Source organism: Schistocerca cancellata, chromosome 2 (genome assembly GCF_023864275.1).
Source record: "Schistocerca cancellata isolate TAMUIC-IGC-003103 chromosome 2, iqSchCanc2.1, whole genome shotgun sequence".
NCBI classification, from domain to species: Eukaryota; Metazoa; Arthropoda; class Insecta; order Orthoptera; family Acrididae; genus Schistocerca; species Schistocerca cancellata.
The window spans coordinates 664,070,898-664,093,307 of NC_064627.1; the positions used below are offsets into that span (position 1 = coordinate 664,070,898).

The 22,410-nt window shown below is 40.8% G+C and overlaps 1 protein-coding gene across 1 annotated transcript in view; it reads left to right on the forward strand.

The window, feature by feature from the left end:
* The window catches only part of LOC126162362 (integrator complex subunit 13), a 302,316-nt gene extending 282,016 nt beyond the window's left edge, over nt 1–20,300 (forward strand). The window contains exon 13 of the mRNA XM_049918816.1: nt 20,279–20,300. Within this exon, the coding sequence (XP_049774773.1) occupies nt 20,279–20,285 (7 nt within the window). The 3' untranslated portion in view covers nt 20,286–20,300. The remainder of the gene's footprint in view (nt 1–20,278) is intronic.
* The last annotated feature ends 2,110 nt before the right edge of the window (nt 20,301–22,410 follow it).

Sequence of the window (22,410 nt, forward strand, 5' to 3'; positions counted from 1 at the left end):
TACCAAGATGACACAAGAAGCCACAGTACAGGACCAGTTAGGTGTTTTTGCATGTGCTGTAAGTGGATTATGCTGCAACTAAAGAAATCATTCTTGAAAGACTAATTTACCACACTGCTAGAGCTGTGAATTTACTGATACATGGAAAAGCTGGGCAATGATGTCATGTTTGCTCAGCAATCACACCTTGTCCCTCAGTCCCATTGACTTAAATAAATGACAAACACTACAATTTCTGAAAACAACAGCAGACTAGACTTGTATATATACTGCAAATTTTAGGAAGACATAATCAGTTACCAACAGGAGCCACTTATGAGGGGAAGAATGTGTTAGACATCACTAAGAAATGGGTCAACTTGCTGTCTCCTCTAGCTGTAGATCTGCTGTCTGCACTAAATCTGACTGCTGCTGATTTGGTGCCCCCAGTAAGTGAGCCATCTTCTGGCTAACTTCCATTAGCTACTGGCCACCTACCTTGCAAGACCATGGTTTGTACCTGGGCCACCTACCCACCTCACCATCATCACCTGTGTGGGCACACTTCATCGCTGTGAGATGCTGATGCATTTGTTCATGCTGGAGTCCATTCTTTGACTTGGCACACCTTGGCATGCTGCACTTGTGATGAACTAAGCTGGGATATTTTTTACTTCCCCTCTTGTTTTGCCATTGCCTCCTTAAAATCCATTTTTTTCATTTTTGACTAATTACTGTTAACATATGTGAGTACAATCTGCATTTCCATAAAAAAGAAAGGTTGCCCCTCAGTCTTAAAGAATATATCACCAGATCTAATTTTGTGCTTAGTTTAATGTATGTAATTGATTTTCTAATTTATTTCGAGTATTCATAGTTAATACTTTTGTTATAGGGTGAAATCAGGAATTGTTTCGTAATATGAATTCTGTTGTTGACTTACAAACAAATATAAATTCTGTACTAATTATAAGCATTTGGAGGAACAACTAATAATATTCTTAAAGGATCTATTTGGCTCTACTCAAAACATGTTTGCAAAGCCAGCTCTTAATTAATTCCAAAGTAATAACCAGTTTTGTCAAAAGTATTGTTTGCATGACTGTATCTGTTAATTTCATCATTTAAACAAATAACTCAGCTTAACCCTTGTAGTAGAAGAAACTGTTAAAAACAACCAATTTTACAATATATTCAGTTAATTTAATGAGTGATGTTATAATTGTAATTTCTGTAAATTAAACATCAAACAATATATAGTTTCAGTACATATTATTGTGATGATATATAAAGGCCCAATTTTTGTATCCTACTGCAACTTCGACACTGTTGTATTTTTGACAGAGAATAAATGACTCTATGGTATGTTCTCTTTGTGACTGAAGGTTGGATGAGTACTTAAGATATGTGCACCACACCACTGCAGCCATAACCAGGGTGGTGAACTGCAGGCTGTCATGACCACTAACATCCTGGCTCCATTACTTGCTGTAGAGACCATCCACTCCATACCTCTACAACATTATGGCATCTTAGGCAGTTCATTTGTATAACTGGTGTCCTATCTCTGCCACATAAATCAGAGGATCATAATGATAAACTGTGCCACAGGAGGGAAACTAAACCAGAGTTGATAATAACCAAATATTGTGTCTGTTAAGATATATATTTGGTCTCCTCCCGTTATGACTTACATAAATACCGTCATTAATATTTCTGGAAGATAGAGCTGCTGATTAGCCACAGACACAGTAACAGTCATTAGCAGAGAAAAAAAGTCAGCACAAAGGGCAGCAATCAACATTTTTGGAATTTTTCATACTGATAATTTATTTCTTAAGCCAGTTGTCTCTACTGAAACAGTGTGAGTCCTGTTATTTGACTATGACATTGAAATGATACAATAAAGCATGCCCATCTATCCTTTTAAGCTAAAATAGAAGAAGGACTGTTTCACTGAACTATATGATGACTTTCACTCTCTTCAGAGACAATTTTCTGCATGAAGAAAGGGAAGAAATTTAGCAAGGATATACAGTGGATGATAAATTAAATGAATATATCTTTCCTTTACAACAGTTCAGTGACAACTACAAAAAAGCTGAGACAAAAATTAGTAGCATCTGAAACCAAAGTATTCTATTCTAGAAAGAAAGAGCTTTATTTAATATCAAGGACTAACTCTAATCAGGACCCAAAGGTGTATGAAATGCAGTATTGCAGAATTATTTATTGTGATCATTAATTTCTGCATTACAACTTTTATTTCTTATCTTCTACAGTTAATACTATTGTTTCAAACATATACTTAGAATAGATAGTCAGAATTTTAAAATCTATAAACAAACCCTTACATGATATCTAGCATCTTTTTTGCCTAATATTCTCAAGGCTCCTTTCCGGAGCTTAAATACTTGGCCTACATGATTTTTGGAAGCCACACCCCACAACAAAATACCATATGCTAGAAATGGATGTATTAAACCAAAATACATCATCCTCATTGTTTGGAGCTATTCTTCTTAAAACATGTAGGCTAGATGATAGCCTTGCACATACATTGTCAATTTGTTGTGTCCATAGTAGTTTGCTATCTATGCATATACCTAGGAATTTACACTCACTGCAGATTTTCCCTTAAATATTACTATCTTGAGAATGAATACAAGTTTGCAAGTCACCAACATTGAAGGTGATTATATTTGTTTTTTGCAAGTTGACTTTTAGATTGTCATTTTCAAACTTTTCCTTTGCAATACCTATAAAATTTTTACAACTATGCCAAGATTAAGAATATCATTTTCCCAACAAAGGCCCGAAGTGTTATGTGCATACATTGTAATGAAGGTATCATTTTTACTATCTTTGGGAAACCATTAATGTAACATATAAAAAGGAAGTGACCAATTATCGAACCCTGAGGCACACCAAATTTAATATTCCTGAGCCTTGATGTATAACTTTTTAATGTTTCTCCATTATTGTGTGAGATTGAGGTACACTGTCTTCTGTTTTTTAAATACGATGCAATGAAGTGCAATAGTTTTCCACTTATGTCATCTCTGGCCAGTTTTGACAGAAGTACCTTATGATCAACCCTAGCAAAAGCCTTTGATAAGTCTACGAAAACTCCAGCTACTTGCATGCCTTCATTAATTTTGTCAAGAGCTTTTAGCATAAATTGAAGTGTTGCAGTCATGTTGCTACAACAACTTCTGAAACCATGCTAAAAATCTCCCAGGATGTTGTGCTTATTATAATGCTCTAACATATATTTCAGAATTATTTTTTCAATTACATTGCTTAAAATGGAAGTTAAAGCGAGTGGTCTGTAATTTTCTATTAGTTGTTTATCACTTTTTTGTAGAGAGGTTTAACAATGGCTAATTTTAGTGTGTCAGGGAACACTCCTTTTTTTTAAGACACTATTTATTAGATGCACCAAAGGATATGCTATATTATTTTTGCACTGTTTAAGTAAAAATGAGAAATTTCATCCCAGCCAGCGGATTTTTTGTTTTTACATTCTGTGATGAGCTGCAAAATATCCTTGATTTCAAGTTCATGGAGTTGATCAGGTTCAGAATTGTCCTCAGCAAGACTTCCAACAGGTACTTTATCTGTGGTACAAAAATCAGCTTCTATGATATCTATGAAATAGTCAGTAAAAATATTTCTGATCTCCTGAGGATTGGTGACATCAATATTGTTATTAGATATCTGAATGTTGATGTTACCTTTTAGTTTTGTTTTATTGTCTCTTATTTCATTTACTATTGACCAGCAGGTCTTTGGAGATACAATCTGAGTTTTGTATTTTCAAGTCAATGTCATAGCCTACATCTTGGTGCATCAATAACCTCCCCATTGTCTATATGCTGATTTCCATGGACTGTATCCTTCATTGGGCCAGACAGATGGGAAGTGGAAGGTATGAAATCTGGGCTGTGGCATGAATGAGAAAGAACAGTCCAATGCAGTTTTGTAAGCCCCTATTGGGTGTGCATCCTTATGTGAGGCCTTGCATTGTAATGAAGAAGCATAAGTCCATTTGCATTTTTGTGACAATTAACACACTGACGTCATTTCTTCAATATCCTCAGAGTAGCACAATACACTTTAGAGTTGATCATTGCACCATGAGGGAAGACATCAAAGAATAACCCATTCAGAGTCCCTGAAGTTCATCGCCATGATTTTACTGGTTTAGGGTGTGGCTTTGAACGTTTTCTTCAGAGGAGAGGTGGTGTGGCGCTACTGCATGGATTGTTGTTTTTTCTGGTTCAAAGTGACGAACACGTGTTTCATCATCTGTGAAAATATTTGACAAAGAATGTCAAGATAAGCCTCATAATGTGCAAGCAATTTTGCACAGATGGTCCTTCGTTGTTCTTTATGGTCTTCTGTTAGGCAATGAGGAAACCCAACAGGCACACACCAATTGGTGGTCAGCACTACCAACAGAGATGTCCAGTTGAGCAGCAAGGTGTTCGATTGTGATTCACTGATCACTTCAGATGAGAGTGTCCACATGTTCCAACATTGCAGGAGTCACAGTTGTGTGTGGCCAACCAGCACATGGGAGATTGAACAGGTTTGCACAACCTTGCCCAATTTTGCAATGACGACAAACACTTCACCTAATGATACATCACCAGGTCTCCATAGAGATTATGAAAGCACCTATGAATATCTCCAGTACTCTGGTTTTCTGCCAAAAGAAACTCAATGACAGCTTTCTGCTTGGAATGCACCTCCATTACACATGCCACCTATCAGAACTTAATGAAGCTGTAAGGCTGAAGTGGGAAAATATGGGAATATTCCACAATGTCCCACAACAAGTTCCACATTTTTTCAAGCAAAATTGGCTGAGAAAAAAGAATGTTACATTACTTATTGAATGCCCCTTGTAGACCCAGCTCTGGTGTCACAGATGAAAATCAGACCCACTTTTTTGACTGTTGTGTACACTATGAAAGGCTAAAAATCTACACAAGCAAGTTATGTGGTCACTACAACAGCACAACACATACTGATAGGCTTAATGCACACAGGTTAACACATTTGGACTGTACCTGAGTTTGCTTATGTTTAGTAAAGTAGGGTGGGCATTTCCTTTTCTCCTAAGTCAAGGACAGTGGTTTGCCTTTCAGTTATCTTGTTACTGTTTGATAAAGTGTTACATCACTGAAGTCCTCTTTAGATGTCCTTTCCAGTGCCACAGAACAATCACGTAGTTCCATAAGAAATGATAGAGACATCAATAGGCACCTAAAAATGTAAAAATTATTTGGTATGTCAGAAAATTCATCACATTAGCCATCACAATTCAGCAAAAAATACAACTTATATATTTAGTCATTTGAGATATATTTTGGATGACTTGTCTTAGCTGCCTCTCCTGTAGAGGTTACTCAAAATAAGCCCACATGGAAGCTGGGTAATCTAAGAGAATATCGCTGTTTTCAATGTACCTGTTTTTCTTCTAATATATGTACAGAAGTAATATGAAAGTAATTGCTATAATTATCATTGTAAGTAGACTACAGCTAGCTATAATTTGGGGTTAGTATACTTTACAGAAGTTGCCCATAATGGCTGCATTTGTGTGTTATTGTATAACTTGACTCATTCCACATTGTGGAAGGTTCTCCTTCATTATGACATTTGTGGAACACTGTGCAGAACTGAATAATGAACAAGATAACATTCTAGCTCACTGTGCACACCCATTACAAACTTGGTGGGACATCATGAACAACATTTTGTGTTTATATTCTATTTTGGGCAAGTGAACATTATGTGACATTCACATGTCTCTAACATTCGAAAGGTTGCACTCATGCTATTTGTTCTGGTTCTGTTCAATTTATAATGCACTTGTCTGTTTATTCCAAATGACTGATTTATGAGCTGTGACAATTTTTACTTATCTTTAAGGAGTATTCAATGGTGTGCTGTACGTACTGCTTGATTACATATTGCATATGTGTTGATAATATGTATGTGTTAGATTTTTATGCGCTAATTTCTCCAGGTATCCTTCAGTATTTTAGATTTGGATCATTCCTCTTCCAGATTTTATTTGTAAATTTCATACCCATCTAATGTGGATGTATTCATACAGTTTCAGTTTTTATCTTTGTAACATGTAACTTGATGTGTGTCTAGTCTCATACTGAATTAAAAGGAAATTATCCTCAAAAAGATTTGAGTTTCCCTTTGAAAAAAATGAGAAACTGTTGTAAAATTTGCATGTCTGTTCCTTTTCAGTTTTCACCATGGCTCAGACAAACTTCTGTAGTTAAAAGATTTTAGTAGGTTAGTTTTCAAAGCCCACCACTCCACAGAAAAAAATACTGTACTAAAAGACTGAGACAAAATAGAGATTAAATCAGTTATGTTATTTATGTCCAGACATTCACTCCACAACACATTTTTATTTAGGCCTATTATATACACAGCAATTTGACACTGATTGCAATGTCCAGTTTTTTGTTCATTGTCATCATCATCATCATCACCATCACCATCATCATCATCATACAGTTCCAGTTTCCTATGTACTGCTAACAAGCTTCTCCTGCTTTCTTCTGTCCATGTGTAATGTGTCAAAGAGAATATCCTTTATTGTCCTTCCTCTGGCAGCGAGGTCTTCCTTGATCATGTCCAACCAGTGGATTCTTGGTCTTCCTACTGCACAGTTTCCTTCCAACTCTCATTTCAAATTGACTCGAAGTGTTCTTGCAGTCTCCAGTCTTGAAGAAATGATTTGTGTTCCATTCTATACACCTAAGGGGTGCACAGGCCTAAGCAGTGTGCTAGTTGAGATAAATGGCAATAAGTGATGTGGAATGCTGGAAGAGCCACATGAGCTGGTTCTATCATATTAACTCCAAAAGCTAACACTACAGTAACATTTGAAATGAGCTAATACCTTTTAATCAAGGAGGGTCTGGACCAGGTGGACCATGGATGGCTTACAACCTTTGTTTGGAGTTGTCCAGTGGCATGGGGAAGCTGCTTCAATGGTGCACTTGGTGGCAAAGAGGTGCCAAAACAGCCAGGGGTAGTACAGTACCAAATCTGCTTGGTATTCCTAGCATGAACTGCACTTCACTGCACTATTTGCACTACAATGCACACAGTACTCCAGTTGCTGATACCCGGAGGACAAACCAAGTGTCCAGCATTCAGGCTTTTGTTTTCCCTCCAGTGGAAGTGACCAGTGAGGGCATTTGGGGGTTGGTTTCTGGTCTGTGCAGCCTGTCATCTGCTGCTAAAGATGGAGGCAATGGAAGGAGTCACCATACAGTTCCCCCCTTTTGAGAGGAAAACACTGCTGTCAACTGTGCAGAGGAGTGTTTGAAGCTCACTGACAATGGTTGCTGTGGGACATGCACAGGTTGTTGCTGCTGTGCACATGCTGTGGTTCTCAGTGAGAGAAGGAGCATGGGCAGCTCCTGTGTGTGGCATTGGGAGCGAGTGAAGTAGCACCACTGCTCCAACGGTGTAGTTGTTTGTGGCAGTGGTGATGACACACTGTTGAGAGTGGTGGGCACCTGTGGGGGTGGGGGTGGGTGAACAGCTGGCTGGAGCTGTGGGGCATTCTGTGCTGCAGCTTCAGTGGAAAAGGAGTTCAGGGTTTTGAAGAGTTTATTGGCCAAGACCATTGTGTGACCTAATGATAGTGGACGTGTGAGGCCAGGGCAGCCTGAATGGAGGCTGTCAGGTGCACAAGCCAGCAGTTTAGGAGCATGCCTTTGGGGAGAGTGTGCAGTTCAGCGAGTGCTCGGATGTGATCCAGCAACAGGGACGAGTACATTTCATCACACTGTTTGAATGTTTGATGAGCTCCAAGGATGCAGAGCTGGAGATGATGCATTCTTTTAGTTGGAGGATGGACTTGGGCGGCAGTGGTGATCAGGTTGAGGTGGCCGACAACCATCCTGAATTTTGTTGTGTCACTCATGATAGAGCAGCTTGAGAAAACTGTCTCTATGGAAGCAAACAACAGGCATGGGTCTCGCGGGTTGAAGAGGAGCAAACGAGCAGCAGTGAGCTTATGCTGAGCATGCTGCCCCTGGGTCAGCTGTGTCAAGCACTTCTGTAGTGCTGACAGCTGCGTGTGGATTTCTGACACCTCTGGAGTGCTCTTAGGTACTGGGGCAGGAGGAGTAATGGGGGGCTGCTGGCTAGGGAGCCCACTGAGAGTACCTGCAATAGGGGTGGGAACTTTTGGGAGACACATAGCGACTTAACTGTGTAGGCAACATTTTGCAGTATGCAGGAGGGTGCTGGCAAGCAACATTGTGGAGAAGAAGGTAGGCGGGACATGCACGACACGGACTATGCAATACAAACTCCACCACGTGTTGTTGCGAGAAGGGGTGTTCAATACGTTGCACAGTTACGCTGCGGCTTGACCGGGTGCATGTTTGTCAGCTGCAGGAGGGGCATGGAGGTGTTCGTGGCAGGAGGGAATATGCAGAGGGGCATGGGGAGGGGTGCGGAATGCAAAGTAATGGTGTGTGTGAAGGGAGAGCATGCGTGAAGGGGTGCAGGCAGGAGGCAATGATGCATGCAGAGGGGTGGCATGCATGGAGTGGTGCAGAAGGGTGGAGAGGGCAAGGAACATGTAGGGTTGCAAGCAAGATGTGTCCGGCTGACCTATTAGGAACTAATTTTGTGATCATGTGGGTTGTGCTAATCATAATAATAAAAAAAGCAAAACCAGCATGTTTCAGTAACGGGACTTGGTGCTTTGGTTTAGAGTGGGTCACCAGTGAAGGATTGATTTATGTTCCCTTCTGTACACATAAGGAGCACCCACACCTAAATGGAGTGTTTGTTAAGGAAAATGGCTATACAAGATGTGGAGTGCTGGACGAGTCACACAGGCTGGTTCTAACCTATTAACCTCAAAAGCTAACAACTACAGTAACATTCAAAATGAGCTAATACCACTTAATCACGGAGAGTTTGGACTGGGCAGAACACGGGTGGCTTACAACCTTTGTTCGGCGGCATCCAGCAGCATGGGAAAACTGCTTCAATGATGCACTTGGCAGCAAAGGGATGCCAAAATGGCCAGGGATGGAATGGTAACAAATCAGCCTGGTACTCCTGGCGCACACAGCACTTCACTGGGCTGTTTGCACTACAATGCACAGAGTATTCCAATTGCTGATACTGGGAGGACGAACTGGGCATCTGGCATCAGGCTTTGCACCCCTGTAGCAAATAGAAGTACCTTCAGGAGACACATCTTGGGAAGGAGGCATGGAGAAAACATGATAGCACTCCTCTTATTAAACAGACTGCAACAGGGTAACGATGACGAGCGCAGGATAAGAATTCTGCAGTTCCCGATTACCCTGAGGGAATGTGGCAGACAACAAAGTGGGCCATGTGGCATTTTGCAGGTGAGGTGCTGAGAGCACAGGTTGGGATGTTGCCTCATCGGAGTGGAACAAGAGACTGCTCAAGCAACAGTTTGGCATGCCTAGCATCTGGAAACCGAGTCTGCTAAGTCCTCCCTCCAATGGAACTGACCAGCGAGGGTGTTGGGGGGGGGGGGGGGGGGGCTGATATCTGGTCCACAGAAACCATTGTCTACTGCTACAGATGTAGGCACTGGAAGGAGTTGCCACAGACTCATTATATGCCTGTACGACTTGTACCACTGTAATCTGGATGTGCTGATTCTGTCTGAAAGGTATGTCTTGATTCCTGCTTTCTTCCTCACTTCCTCATTCCTTGTCTATCCATCTTAATCCTCTGGTTGGTGGATCAAAGTACTGTCTCTTTCTGATTGTACATGCTTCAATGCCGTAAGTTAATGTTGGTATGAAGAAAATGCTGAACATCACTAATTTTGCTTTTTCAGGACTCTTCTCATCCCATGAAAGTGTTCTTACTTGTTGATAGAATTCAGCACCATTTTTCTCTCTGTTGGTAATACCCTGTCTAATCAAATTATCTCCGGAGATTATACTTCCAATGCACAGAAAATTGACTACACAGTCTAATTGGTGATCTCCTAGTTTCACACTTGCAGGATTCCCATCTCTCTTGACTATCATAACCAGTGTTTTTGTCTTGCTGATGTGGAGGCCGTAGTCCTGGAACTTGAATTTCATATGTTTTATCTGATCTGAACTTCCTCATCTGTTTTATCTCAGATCATGACATCATCAGCAAAGACAACTGATTCAAGTTCGCCAAAATTTTCTTGACATTCTTTATTACGTCTTCCACAACAGTGACGAGCTCCACTCTTGGTCTGAAACCATGAAGATCATCACTCTGCAACATGTACACAGTTATAGTGGGATGCAGGCAAGATGGCAACTAAGCAAAGTGTTATGCACAAAGAGAGAGGGAAAATGCTTGACCATCACGTTTGCCCTTTCTGTATTGTCACTGCTACACTGCCAGCCGATAGGGTTGCTATAGTAGTCACAAGCCTAGCAATATTGTTATTCATAAGAATTTCACTATTGGATACATTGAGTACCTACTAAAGAATATTCTCCATATAAATTTACTTCAGTTTCACATTTGTCAGACATTCTGACCAGTTTGTCTCACTAGCTTTATGGATTCTAAACCATTTTTGACTTATTGATTTTGATGCTATCTATGTGATTACAGAGGTAATGGGTTTTTGTCCTCATATGTAATTCATTCTATCAAGAGAAAATAGCATCAGTGATGATCTTTTCTAGACAAAAAAGCATTATCTTGAACTTGTGGTTGAGACGAACTAGTAATGTTTAACAAGATGTCATTAAATTTTTCATCTATATTGTCATGAACACACAGATTAAAGAATATAGAAATCACTAGCCACATAAATCAACAAGGTACTATAGGTTTTGCAGGCAGTACAATTGTTTGCCATCCCTTTATAATGACCAAAGACAGCGATGAATCAGATAAACACTGAAATGATTTTGATTCCAAACTGAAAATGTTGTGTTCATGTGAACATGACACAAATGAAAATGAGTTTTAATAGCAACTTTATTCTACAAAAATTACAAATTCCACATTCAAGCACACCTGGATCAGCCAAGACTGGCACTGATGTACAGAACATATGTGGAACTAGGCAAGAAAACTCACAGTGATCAGTGTGTAATAATACTGAAATATACCTGAGTGAAAATAAAACAATGTATTTTGTGTTATTCAGCAGGGTTATTAATGTAATGTATTTTGAAAATGATACTGTCTGTTGACCACATACTAGTGCTTTATATATTCAAGTTAGCCTCATGAATTACTCACATTGTCTTGTATTTACCCAGTTTGCCAAATAATAAAAAGATAAAAAAAGAACATTTTTGTGAAATGTGAGAAATTATTTTCATGTGCACTTGTAGTGGCTACTGGCAATCACTATTTGCCTCTACAAAAATAAAATGTAACATTGTATAATCACTGTTTCAAAGAAGGATCCATAGGTATTAAAATATATAATGCAACCATGGATTCAACAGCCATATGGATAAGGCAGTTATCAATTTACTACTTACTAACTTCAAGGCAATAAATAGATGCCATGATCTTTGCTCTCTCTCTGATTGTGATGGATATGACTCATGAAGGTTATTGCAAAAGGCTCCATAATAAAGTACCTACTAATTTCTTGTTTACAGTCCTCATCTCATAATTTTTGTGTATGCCTCACACAATCTATCCATGCAAAAACCACTATGTTCTCTATTGCTGCATGTGTAAGACTCTCAACATCTCCAGTTTCAAAAGTATTGTTCTTGTCTCTGATGTAAGCTTCCAACTAACCCCATATAACCTTGATGGGACTGTAATGGCAATGATATGATTGCAATTTAACTGCTTGGTGCCCATATTGTTTAGCAACCATGTCTGTCTCATAGGTACAATATGCTGGCTTATTTGCATTGACAAACATCATCAATTCAACTCTGGTTTATCATGGATTGTGAGGAATGCTACTACTTGATAACCAAGCAATAATATCTGATTTCTGTTATGGGTAGTAGAGACTTCATTGAGTTGCAGTGAGCGGACACTGGCATCATCCATCACAATAACTGAATTTTAGCAGAAGTACAGCAATAATTGTTTTGTAAACCATTGTTTAGATACATTGTATGTCACCTCACCATGGTAATCCTCAGAACTGTTTGACTCTGAAGCCTTAAATATAAGTTTGGTCTCAGGAATAACCACCGTGTTGGCTGACCCTTCAAGTACAACTTACCTACGGGAAATTTAAGATCATCAAGCCCATCACTCATTTTTCAGTACATTGACATTCCATGGTTCTGGTTCACATACAATTTGTCAATATAATAAATGTGAGACCTTCCACTGTCTTGAATATTCTGCATTCTTCTTAAAAATACATTCCTTGCAGCCACAATATTACTTTTATCCCATCATTCATCTTAAAATATTGAAAGCCCTTGTCTTTTAACATTCTTAGCATTGTGCATTGGCTACTACTAAAATTCAAGTTCTTTTTCATTCACATAACTAAATTTAGGCAGTTGTGTATTCACCTCTTAAATACATATCAAATATTGTACGATGTAAAACATACTTAGAAAAATCTTCCAGATTGCCTACTTCTTCCTTATGACTGTGTTGCTCTACTTTCTTATCACTGTGTTGCTTGCCTGGGAGTTTAAGAGATACCATCCCAGAGGATTTGACAGATACATTTGCTTTGCTTGAGATATGCTGCACAGTTCTCAGCCTCACACCACAAGCCTCAGCCATTCTTGCCTCGCTGTCGGCAACATTGGAGTGTGTATAATGTGGCAATGAGTTGTCTGCTTCAGCCTCTCTTCTGAAGAAGCTATACACTCTGAACACTATAACTATATTTGTTTATGTAACACTTGACAATTCTCTGATCCATCAGCCATAGCAAACACTGTGTGAACAATATAACTGCCAGGACATGTATATTGGATAATAAAACACCACTACACAATCAAAGTACACTCAGCAATGCATGAAAGAGACTGAAGTGGAAGAATGATGCCATGAGCTAAAGCATCACTTGGTACACTGCCTTTTGCACTTCTCAGCTGCATGCAGCTACAGTAGAGTCATAATATAGCATCTGGATTACATGTAAGAATACAGTTAACAGTTACCTATCTCCCAGTATTTTTCCATCAGCAAGCAGGTACTTAAAATTAGCTCCACTACTGATCTGTTATTTCTGAACTCATAGCACTCTACTTCCACTTGTGATTCTATGCTCCTTCTCAAGTTTGCTCTGTGATCTTCTCCAGAATTTTTCAGTTCATGTGGCAGTAGGGGTGTTCCTCTATAATTAGTGGCTTTCCATCTAATGTCTTTCTTAACCACAGGAAGTGTAACACCCTTGCTCCAGTCTGCAGGCTTCTAGTCTTTCCCCTGTGGAAGACACAGGTGCAAGAACTTCCCAATCCAACCACCCAGCAGTTCTTACTCTAGTCCTGCCAAAGGCTTATCATATACCATCAGAGAGACAGGGTGACCTGTGAAAGTAGCCATGTCATATATCAACTGTGCTGCATTCAGTGCAGGAATTTTTATGTTGGTATGACAACCAACCAGCTGTCCAACATAATGAATGGCCACAGTCAAATGGTATCCAAGAACAGATCTGACCGTCCAGTGGCACAATATGCAGATGAGCATGATATACCTAATTTCAATGGCTGAATAACCAGCTTTTCTGAACTGTGCAGATGGGAGCTATCCTTGCAACACCTCTGTTGCTCCCGTAACATTCCTTAGCCTCTCTGTTAACCCACTGCCCCCACACCTCCACCCAACAGCCCCCCCTTTCTCTGTCCTATCATCCCCTCCCACTTCACGCTCATTGTGCTCTGTTCCACCCCCCACCCTCTGACACCTGGGCATCACATGTCTAGCCTTTGCACCTGCCACCTCTCCCTCCCGCATTCCTAGCGACCAAACTGATTGCCTCCTTCCAGAGCAGTATGTACCCACCCCCAATACTTCTTCCTGCTTCCTGCCCCTCTCCTCCTCTGCTCACTCCACCCAACACAACCCACACTCCACACTTCTACATCTGTCCCACAGAAATCCTGAAATTGTACATCCAACCAGCACTCTGTGGTGAAGAGCCTCCCCCCCCCCCCCCCCCCCCCCCCTCAGAATATTGTAGCCTTGGACGTCTGTTGCCTTTATTATGTCCACACCTTATCATGTTCCTGGAGATTTTCCTTTAGGCATAGATTTTAAAGCCATATCTGTTCCTCTCCTGGTGATGTGTGTGTGTGTGTGGGGGGGGGGAGGGGGGGGGAGGAGAGGCTCTTCACCACAGAGTGCTGGTTGGATGTACAATTTCAGGATTTCTGTTGGACAGATGTAGAAGTGTGGAGTGTGGGTTGTGTTGGGTGGAGTGAGTAGAGGAGGAGAGGGGCAGGAAGCAGGAAGAAGTATTGGGGGTGGGTACATACTGCTCTGGAAGGAGGCAATCAGTTTGGTCGCTAGGAATGCGGGAGGGAGAGGTGGCAGGTGCAAAGGCTAGACATGTGATGCCCAGGTGTCAGAGGGTGGGGGGTGGAACAGAGCACAATGAGCGTGAAGTGGGAGGGGATGATAGGACTGAGAAAGGGGGGACTGTTGGGTGGAGGTGTGGGGGCAGTGGGTTAACAGAGAGGCTAGGGAATGTTACGGGAGCAAGGGAGGTGTTGCAAGGATAGCTCCCATCTGCACAGTTCAGAAAAGCTGGTTATTCAGCCATTGAAATTAGGTATATCATGCTCATCTGCATATTGTGCCACTGGACAGTCAGATCTGTTCCTGGATACCGTTTGACTGTGGCCATTCATTATGTTGGACAGCTGGTTGGTTGTCATACCAACATAAAAATTCCTGCACTGAATGCAGCACAGTTGATATATGACATGGCTACTTTCACAGGTCCCTCTGTCTCTCTGATGGTATATGATAAGCCTTTGGCAGGACTAGAGTAAGAACTGCTGGGTGGTTGGATTGGGAAGTTCTTGCACCTGTGTCTTCCACAGGGATATGATGCCTGTGGAAAGGAGTCAGGAGTGAGAGTGGTATATGGATGGACTGATGTTGTATAGATTGGGTGGATGATGTAACACCATTTTAGGAGTGTTGGGTAAGATCATACATAGGATGTCCCTTTTTTAGGGCATAATGATAGATAATTAAAGCCCTGGTGAAGTATATGGTTAAGTTTTTCTGGTCCAGGTGACAATGGGTGGTGGAAGGGGGGGAGTGGTGAGTTGCCCCTTTGTAGCCGATTCTTGGTGATGGTTGGAGGTTTAGGGTGGAGGAGAATATGTCACAAAAAATTCTTTACAGACTAGGTTTGAGGGATAGTGCCTATCTGTGAAGGCCCTTGTGAGACCTTCAGCATACTGAGCAACAAAGTTCCCATCACTGCCGATACACAGGTGGTCAGGCTGTATGGGTAGGTTTTTGGTGTGGAAGGGATGACACTTGTTGAAATGCAGGTACTGTTGGTAGTTAGTGGGTTTAATGCAGATAGATGTGTTGAGTTGAAATGGGCCAGGTGAAGTGGATGGAAGAAAAGGTGTCGAGATTATGACAGAATGGCACTGAGTCCATATCATGAATATATCATCAATGAATCTGAACCAGTTAAGAACTTTGAGGTTTTAGAAGGCTAGGGAAGTTTTATCTGGATGGCCTATAAAAAGGTTTGCATAGGAGAGTGCCATGTGTTCATGGCACTATACCACATTTGTTTATATAACTTCTCCTCAAAGGAGTCCGTGACATGATACAGTTGGTAAACACGTACTAGAGCCACAGTAACCCAACCAGTACCATGTGCACTAGCATCAGCATTAGTAAGTGTAAAATTCAATATGCGTCCACACAACACTGAAGGACCATGAAGAATAATTTGTGCACCTACTCCCCTCTTCTTAGTAATAGATATATTATCAATAGCTTTACACACTGTAAGGCACGACACTACTAGTATTACTTAGTGCCGCGTGCATGGTAATAAAGTGGAGACTGTATCAGAGCTGAAGACTTTTAACAACCGAGAGGTTATTGCTTATCGTACATTTCAGATATGTGAAGTGTATAACAGAGATCGTGGATCATCTTACTATATGTCTACAATGTCATTGGTTCTTAGGACAAGGAATCGTAGTAAAGTAAATGAATCAGAGCCTGTGTCCGTATGGATTAAAGGTGCACTGAATAGTGCCAAAATTAAAGTTGTTGGTGATGTGACACATTACTATATACATGAGGTGGATGTTGGGGACAGTTACACCAAACAACACCTTATTAACAAGAGTTCATTTATTCACCTCTTTACACAAGCAAGGCTTACAAAGAACTGCTCGGTGCAAGAGCACAAAGACAATGTTTAGCATAGTTCAAAGACGATACTCAGATCGATGCTGGTGTCCACCTCATTGGCGCCACATAGCCCCACCCCCCCGCAGCAGGGACAGCAGGGATGGTCCGCTGGTCTGCGGGAGCCAGACCACGGTCAGCTTGAGAGCATCGTCAGGGGGGCTGTGTGGGTAGATGTCGTGAAGGAAGGTTCGGCCACCGAACCTGGAAGTCGTTGAAGCAATCCAGGCGTCGTACTGGGCGTGCTGGACGTGTGGCAACAGGTAGGCTGGTGGTTTGCAGGAGAAACAGAACGACGACAACGATGTCTCCGGTGGGCGTGGTGAACACACGAAGCATGTCCAGGTCGGCGTCAGGCGAGAGGGGAACACATTTCACCAGGTGGCAGGGAATGGCAGAGGTTGTGTCATGAGCACCATCATGAGCACACGATGAACAGTGTATCATCACGTAGTATTATAAAGATGTCGTGGATTATGTCTGGGGGGACAGGCACAAACACTTTGAGCGAGAGCACATTCAAGATGGGGGAGTGTGAGAAACCTCGACAGGGTGAGGCAGGCGACATGAGAGAGGTCGAAGGGACCAGCGAAGGGCCCGGCGGCAAGGGCGTGATTGTAGGTAAGCTCGACGTGGGGAGCATGTGATCACTCGATGGAGTGTGTGAGATCAGAGTAGGGGGTGAGGTCAGAGGAGAGCTCGACGTTGGAGCTGGAAGTCACTCGATTGAGTGTGTAAGTCTGACCTGGAGGGAGTGGTCGGAGCGTTGTGAGCCATGACTGTGAGTGGCATGGTCGTGGCCTGAAGGGGGGGTGGAAGAAGGCTTGACATGAGCAGGCTTAAGTCTGTTGATAGAGACTGTGACAGCTGAATCTTTCATCTGGATGTCATAGGGTCATAGGTGTTGGCTGAGCACCGGAGAACTCGGTACGGGCAGGTATAAGGAGGTTGGAGGGGAGCACAGACAGTGTCATCTCGGAGCATGACGCACTCGCAATTGTCCAGACATTTCAGGACGTGAACCTTAGGGCAGGAATGGCTGGCGGGCAGAGTGATGTGGAGGTTGATGAAGTGGTGTCCACGAAGGAAGGTGAGTCAGACTGAGGGAGAGAAGCAGAAGGGCTCACAAGTTCGCCAGGGACAGCGATGTTCTGGCATTATACAAACTCGGCTATTGTGCCTTTGAGGTCTTCCTAATAGATCGCACGAATGCCGAGTAGCACCAGGGGAAGGGCCTCCATCCAAAGAGAGTCGTGGCATTGAAGAGCCACCTTGAAAGTGCAGTGCCAGGGTTCAACTAGCTTGTTACTTTGCAGGTGATATGCTGTGGTATGGATGTGCTGGATGCCACAAGTGTTACAAATCTCATTGAACAGATATGCGATACCCATGACTCGACAAAAGCTCGAGCAACAGCTTCTGCCGTTATATAAGGGAAGGGGACAGCCTCAACCCAGTGAGTTGTTCAGTCGATAGACAAGAGAACATAACGAGAGCCGTTAGAGGGGGGTAGAGGGCCAAAAATGTCAATACGAATGTGCTGGAAACACCCAGGAGGGATCGAAAAGGCGCCGAGGGGGCGGGGGGGGGGGGGGGGGGGTGAAGTGTGCTTGTGTACTTTGCATCAGAAGGTTGCGTGTTCATATCACGTCGGGGTCACTAGTGAGGTGGATGTTCGGGTCAGTTACACCAAACAACACCTTATTAACAGGAGTTCATTTATTCACCTCTTTACATAAGCAAGGCTTACAAAGAACAGCTCGACGGAAGAGCACAAAGATAATGTTTAGCTTAGTTCAAAGATGATACTCAGATCGATGCTGGTGTTGACCTCATCAGTGCCAAATACATATATGTTGTCCACTGGGCATTTTAGTGCGACGCTACTAGTATTACTTAGCATTGCACGTGCTATTGCTCTGAGACCGGAAGTTGATAAAGGGCTCAGCTTGCTGCTGGCGGCCGGAAGTTGTGGTCTGATAACTGGCAGCAATTTAAGCAATGTTTCTGGTAAGATGGAATCAGTCGTCGAGCAGCCACACATGCAGCAGCATCAACACAGACTAGTTATGCTGTCTTATTTTAGGAGGAGAAGGCAATCCTGACTGTCACTGTGGGTCATTGTCATCTTCCAAAGTGAGACCAAGGATGCTCTAATGCAGTCTGGGGGCGTAATCTAATACTACGGCTTCACCTGCAGACTGAAAGGTGTCAGTCAGTGAGTCTTCAGCCAGATTGCTGGAACAGCAACATAGCTGACAACAAGAGTCAGGGAATTTCACAGTGTCACTGTGAAATAGGACATCCTCCTCTAACATTACCTTATTTTTTTATAGAAATAACCAATATCATTTATACTATCAATTCTTGTATAGGTTAAAATTGTCTCAGCTGTCTAACTAAAATAATTTCATATATTTTTGTATATGATGTATTATACTTCAGACTAAAATGTATAAAAAGAAATAAATTTGTTACACTACTATGTACAGTTAAAATTCTTCTTTCAAAAGTATTTGAAATTGCGAAATTTCTGGCATACTTAAAATTCATATTATTAATTGCACAATCTAATGCTAATTATTAAATTTATTTCTGGGCTCATTTACAAAATATGATATATTTTAGCAAAAATTCTTCTTTTGTCAAGAAAGTTTGTAAATTCTTTCACTTTATCAACTCTATGGAATATTGTTGGTACCGCTGAGTGTAAGGAGTAATCAGCATGCCTCTGATGGAAGTAGACTTTTTCTACAAAAAATGGTTCAAATGGCTCTGAGCACTATGGGACTCAACTGCTGAGGTCATTAGTCCCATAGAACTTAGAACTAGTTAAACCTAACTAACCTAAGGACATCACAAACAACCATGCCCGAGGCAGGATTCGAACCTGCGACCGTAGCGGTCTTGCGTTTCCAGACTGCAGTGCCTTTAACCGCACGGCCACTGCGGCCGGCGACTTTTTCTACATTTGTCAACAACACAGTAATTATTGTTTTTTTTTTTAATGTGGAAATGTAGTGACGGAGTGATATTTAATAATGTGACAAAGAATAAAATTCAAGAAATATACAGGCAAATCTTCATCAGTTATTCAATTCAACAAGAACCACAAAATCAAAATTTCAGCCGCAAGAATGTACCTCTACACACAAGACTTGGAGCCAACAACAAGAGAAAATGAAGATGAGTAAAAAGTTTTTCTTTTGTATATCTTACACCTCTCGAATCTTTTGAAAATAATGAAGAGACTAAGTGTAATTTAATGGTGATGTGTGCAAGGGTAAGATTACAAGTGGGGGTTCAGCTGGGATCTGTTGACTGATAACAAAGTTTTGTCTGTTGCAGAAGAAGAAAGGACAATTATTTGTATGTGAGGTTTTTTGTTTGTTCTTTTTCCATTGTCATGAATTTAGTATGTAAGATGTTGTGATTTTTAGATTCTATCTTTTCCATTGACTGAATTTAAATCTACCTGTAAATTTATAAAAATATATAACTGTGCTTTGTTTGCCATTAATTTAGTATGTAAGTTGTGATTTTTGAAGTTTTGTCTTATTTATTGACTGAGTTAAAAATCTATGATACACTATATAATTATGTTTGGTAATAGATATTTGCTTTAGAATTTGAGACATATATGCCATGAGACTAAATGAGTATATCCTGGTACAGTTTTGAAATGGGACAATAATCATAATTTGTACTGTAAAAATTAGGAATAGCATCTTCTTTTTGTTGCATTTAACTGTGTTTATTAATGTTTCAAATGTGAACACTTGTTAATCGCACCTGACATAAATCACATATAACTGATTTTAGAATGACAAAGGACAACATATTTTGTGTGATGTGAAGAAGGTACTGAACAGCATGCTTAGGACACAAACCAATGTTTCAGGATTTGATGTGATTGCTAGACAGGGAGTTATCTATCCGTTGGAGCGTGTGATGAGAACTATAAGGAGGAAGCTGAAAGATGTGAGCAGATACATTTCCCACATTTCTATGTGGCTGTACCCTGCTGGACCAGTCAACTTGCAAGAGATTGTGGGTGCTGGTTAACATACTCAAGCATCTGTCAACTGGATCTGTGTTGTGACTGATATTTGTGAATTGTTAGCCAAGACTGCTATAGACAGTGTTATTCAGCATAAATGCATGTCTTTTCAAGTACAATACATTACGTAGCTTTCAATCAGTATGTACTGTTTTTTTTTTATCATTTGTAAGTGAATCTTCTAGGTCTTTGTGTACATAGGTTAGGTTGTATGGACAGTTAGCAAATAGTGTGGAAATTATTTACGAGTATGGACAATATAACAAGATGTATATACATGCCTGCTTTCATACTCTGATTTTTGTTCTCAAGCTACTGGATTGTGCCATCATTCAAAGCTATTTATGACTATTTTTACTTGAATCAACCCTGAGTATTGCAATATTGTATCTGATTGGGTCTTGAGTTGTGAACAGACTCCTGCTTTGCTCTGTTTTGTGTACCCCTGGCCATCGCCACTGTGTGTGTGTGTGTGTGTGTGTGTGTGTGTGTGTGTGTGCGTGTACTCAAGGAGAATGTACAACCATTGACTGAAGCAAGATGCTTCTTACAAATTCTCTTTGCATGTAACTGAACTTTTTGATATGGTTATGAACATTATTCATTTTGTTGTGTCGAAAGATTTTTTGCTGGTTTGTACCCGGTGTGGTTTGGAATTATGGGTCGATCCCCGCATCATAATCTTAGGCCTAATATTTTTCCATTATTTTGTTCTTTCATAAGTCAACTTATCCTTGAATACTCTGGTTTATGTGACTCATTAATTCCTACTCATGGTTGAGTATATTCTTCTGGTCTGTACCCGACGTTGTGAGTTTCTAAGTCAGCTCACTCATCATACACTAAGTCTCTGAAATTTTTTCTCTTCCATTTTGAAGATTTTGAAGGTTTCATTGTATGGATGTTAATGTGCAATTTATATTTCTAGCTATTTACATTGCCTCTGTAATTATTTCTATAGTTTAGTAATTATTTCTGGCACACATAAAGATTCATATTATTAATTCCACAATCTAATGGCTATTATTAAATTTATTTCTGGGCTCATTTTCAAAATAACGATATTTTTTAATGAAGATTCTTCTTTTGTCAAGAATGTTTGTAAACTTTTTCACTTTGTAAACTCTTTGAAATATTGTGAGTACTGCAATATGTTGGGTGTAGTGGGCATGCCTTTGATGATAGTTTTTTCTAAGTTTGTCAACAACAATAAACACACGGTTCTAGATCCAATGAAACAAGATCAGAATGAGTGCAGATCCACCTGTCGGCAGTTGCTAAAGTTCACAGGCAATGGTGGGGCAAGTGACGTCATGCAAGAAAATAATACGGCTTTTAACTTCTGTAAAGCTTTACAAACTCAATTAAAGTGTCGCCACAGCAAGTGGCATGCTGCAGTTGCAATGTGTTCCATGTGTGAACACCCAGTTTTTAGTGGCACAAGGTAAGAGATGCAACTTTTGTCACACCATAAAAAGATCAACTTGGTTGTACTTTTTTGCATCACTTTCCTGCTCCCTGGTGGCAGTAATTCAAAATACGAGCATTCTGTCACAGTTGTCGTGAAGTAATTGCTGCTGTACTGTATTTCATTTAGTGTATTTTCATTTTATTACTGAAAAAAGTGAAAACAGTGATTGGCTGGTACACTTTCACAGCTTCTGGGAGTACAAGACCTGCAACCTATGTTTGATTTTTTGCAGCAGTGTGTGTGTGTGTGTGTGCGTGTGTGTGTGTGTGTGTGTGTGTGTGTGTGTGTGTGTGAGAGAGAGAGAGATAGAGAGAGAGAGAGAGAGAGAGAGAGAGCAATACCCTGTACTTGAAAAACCAATGATATATCCCACAACCTTAAAAGATTTTTGGAAAATAAATAAATAAACTTGATAAATGTAACCAAAAAGCGAGTCGGATACACTTCATTATTTGTGAGATCAAGCATGGTAGAAATTGTGGATTATACACAGGAAATAGCT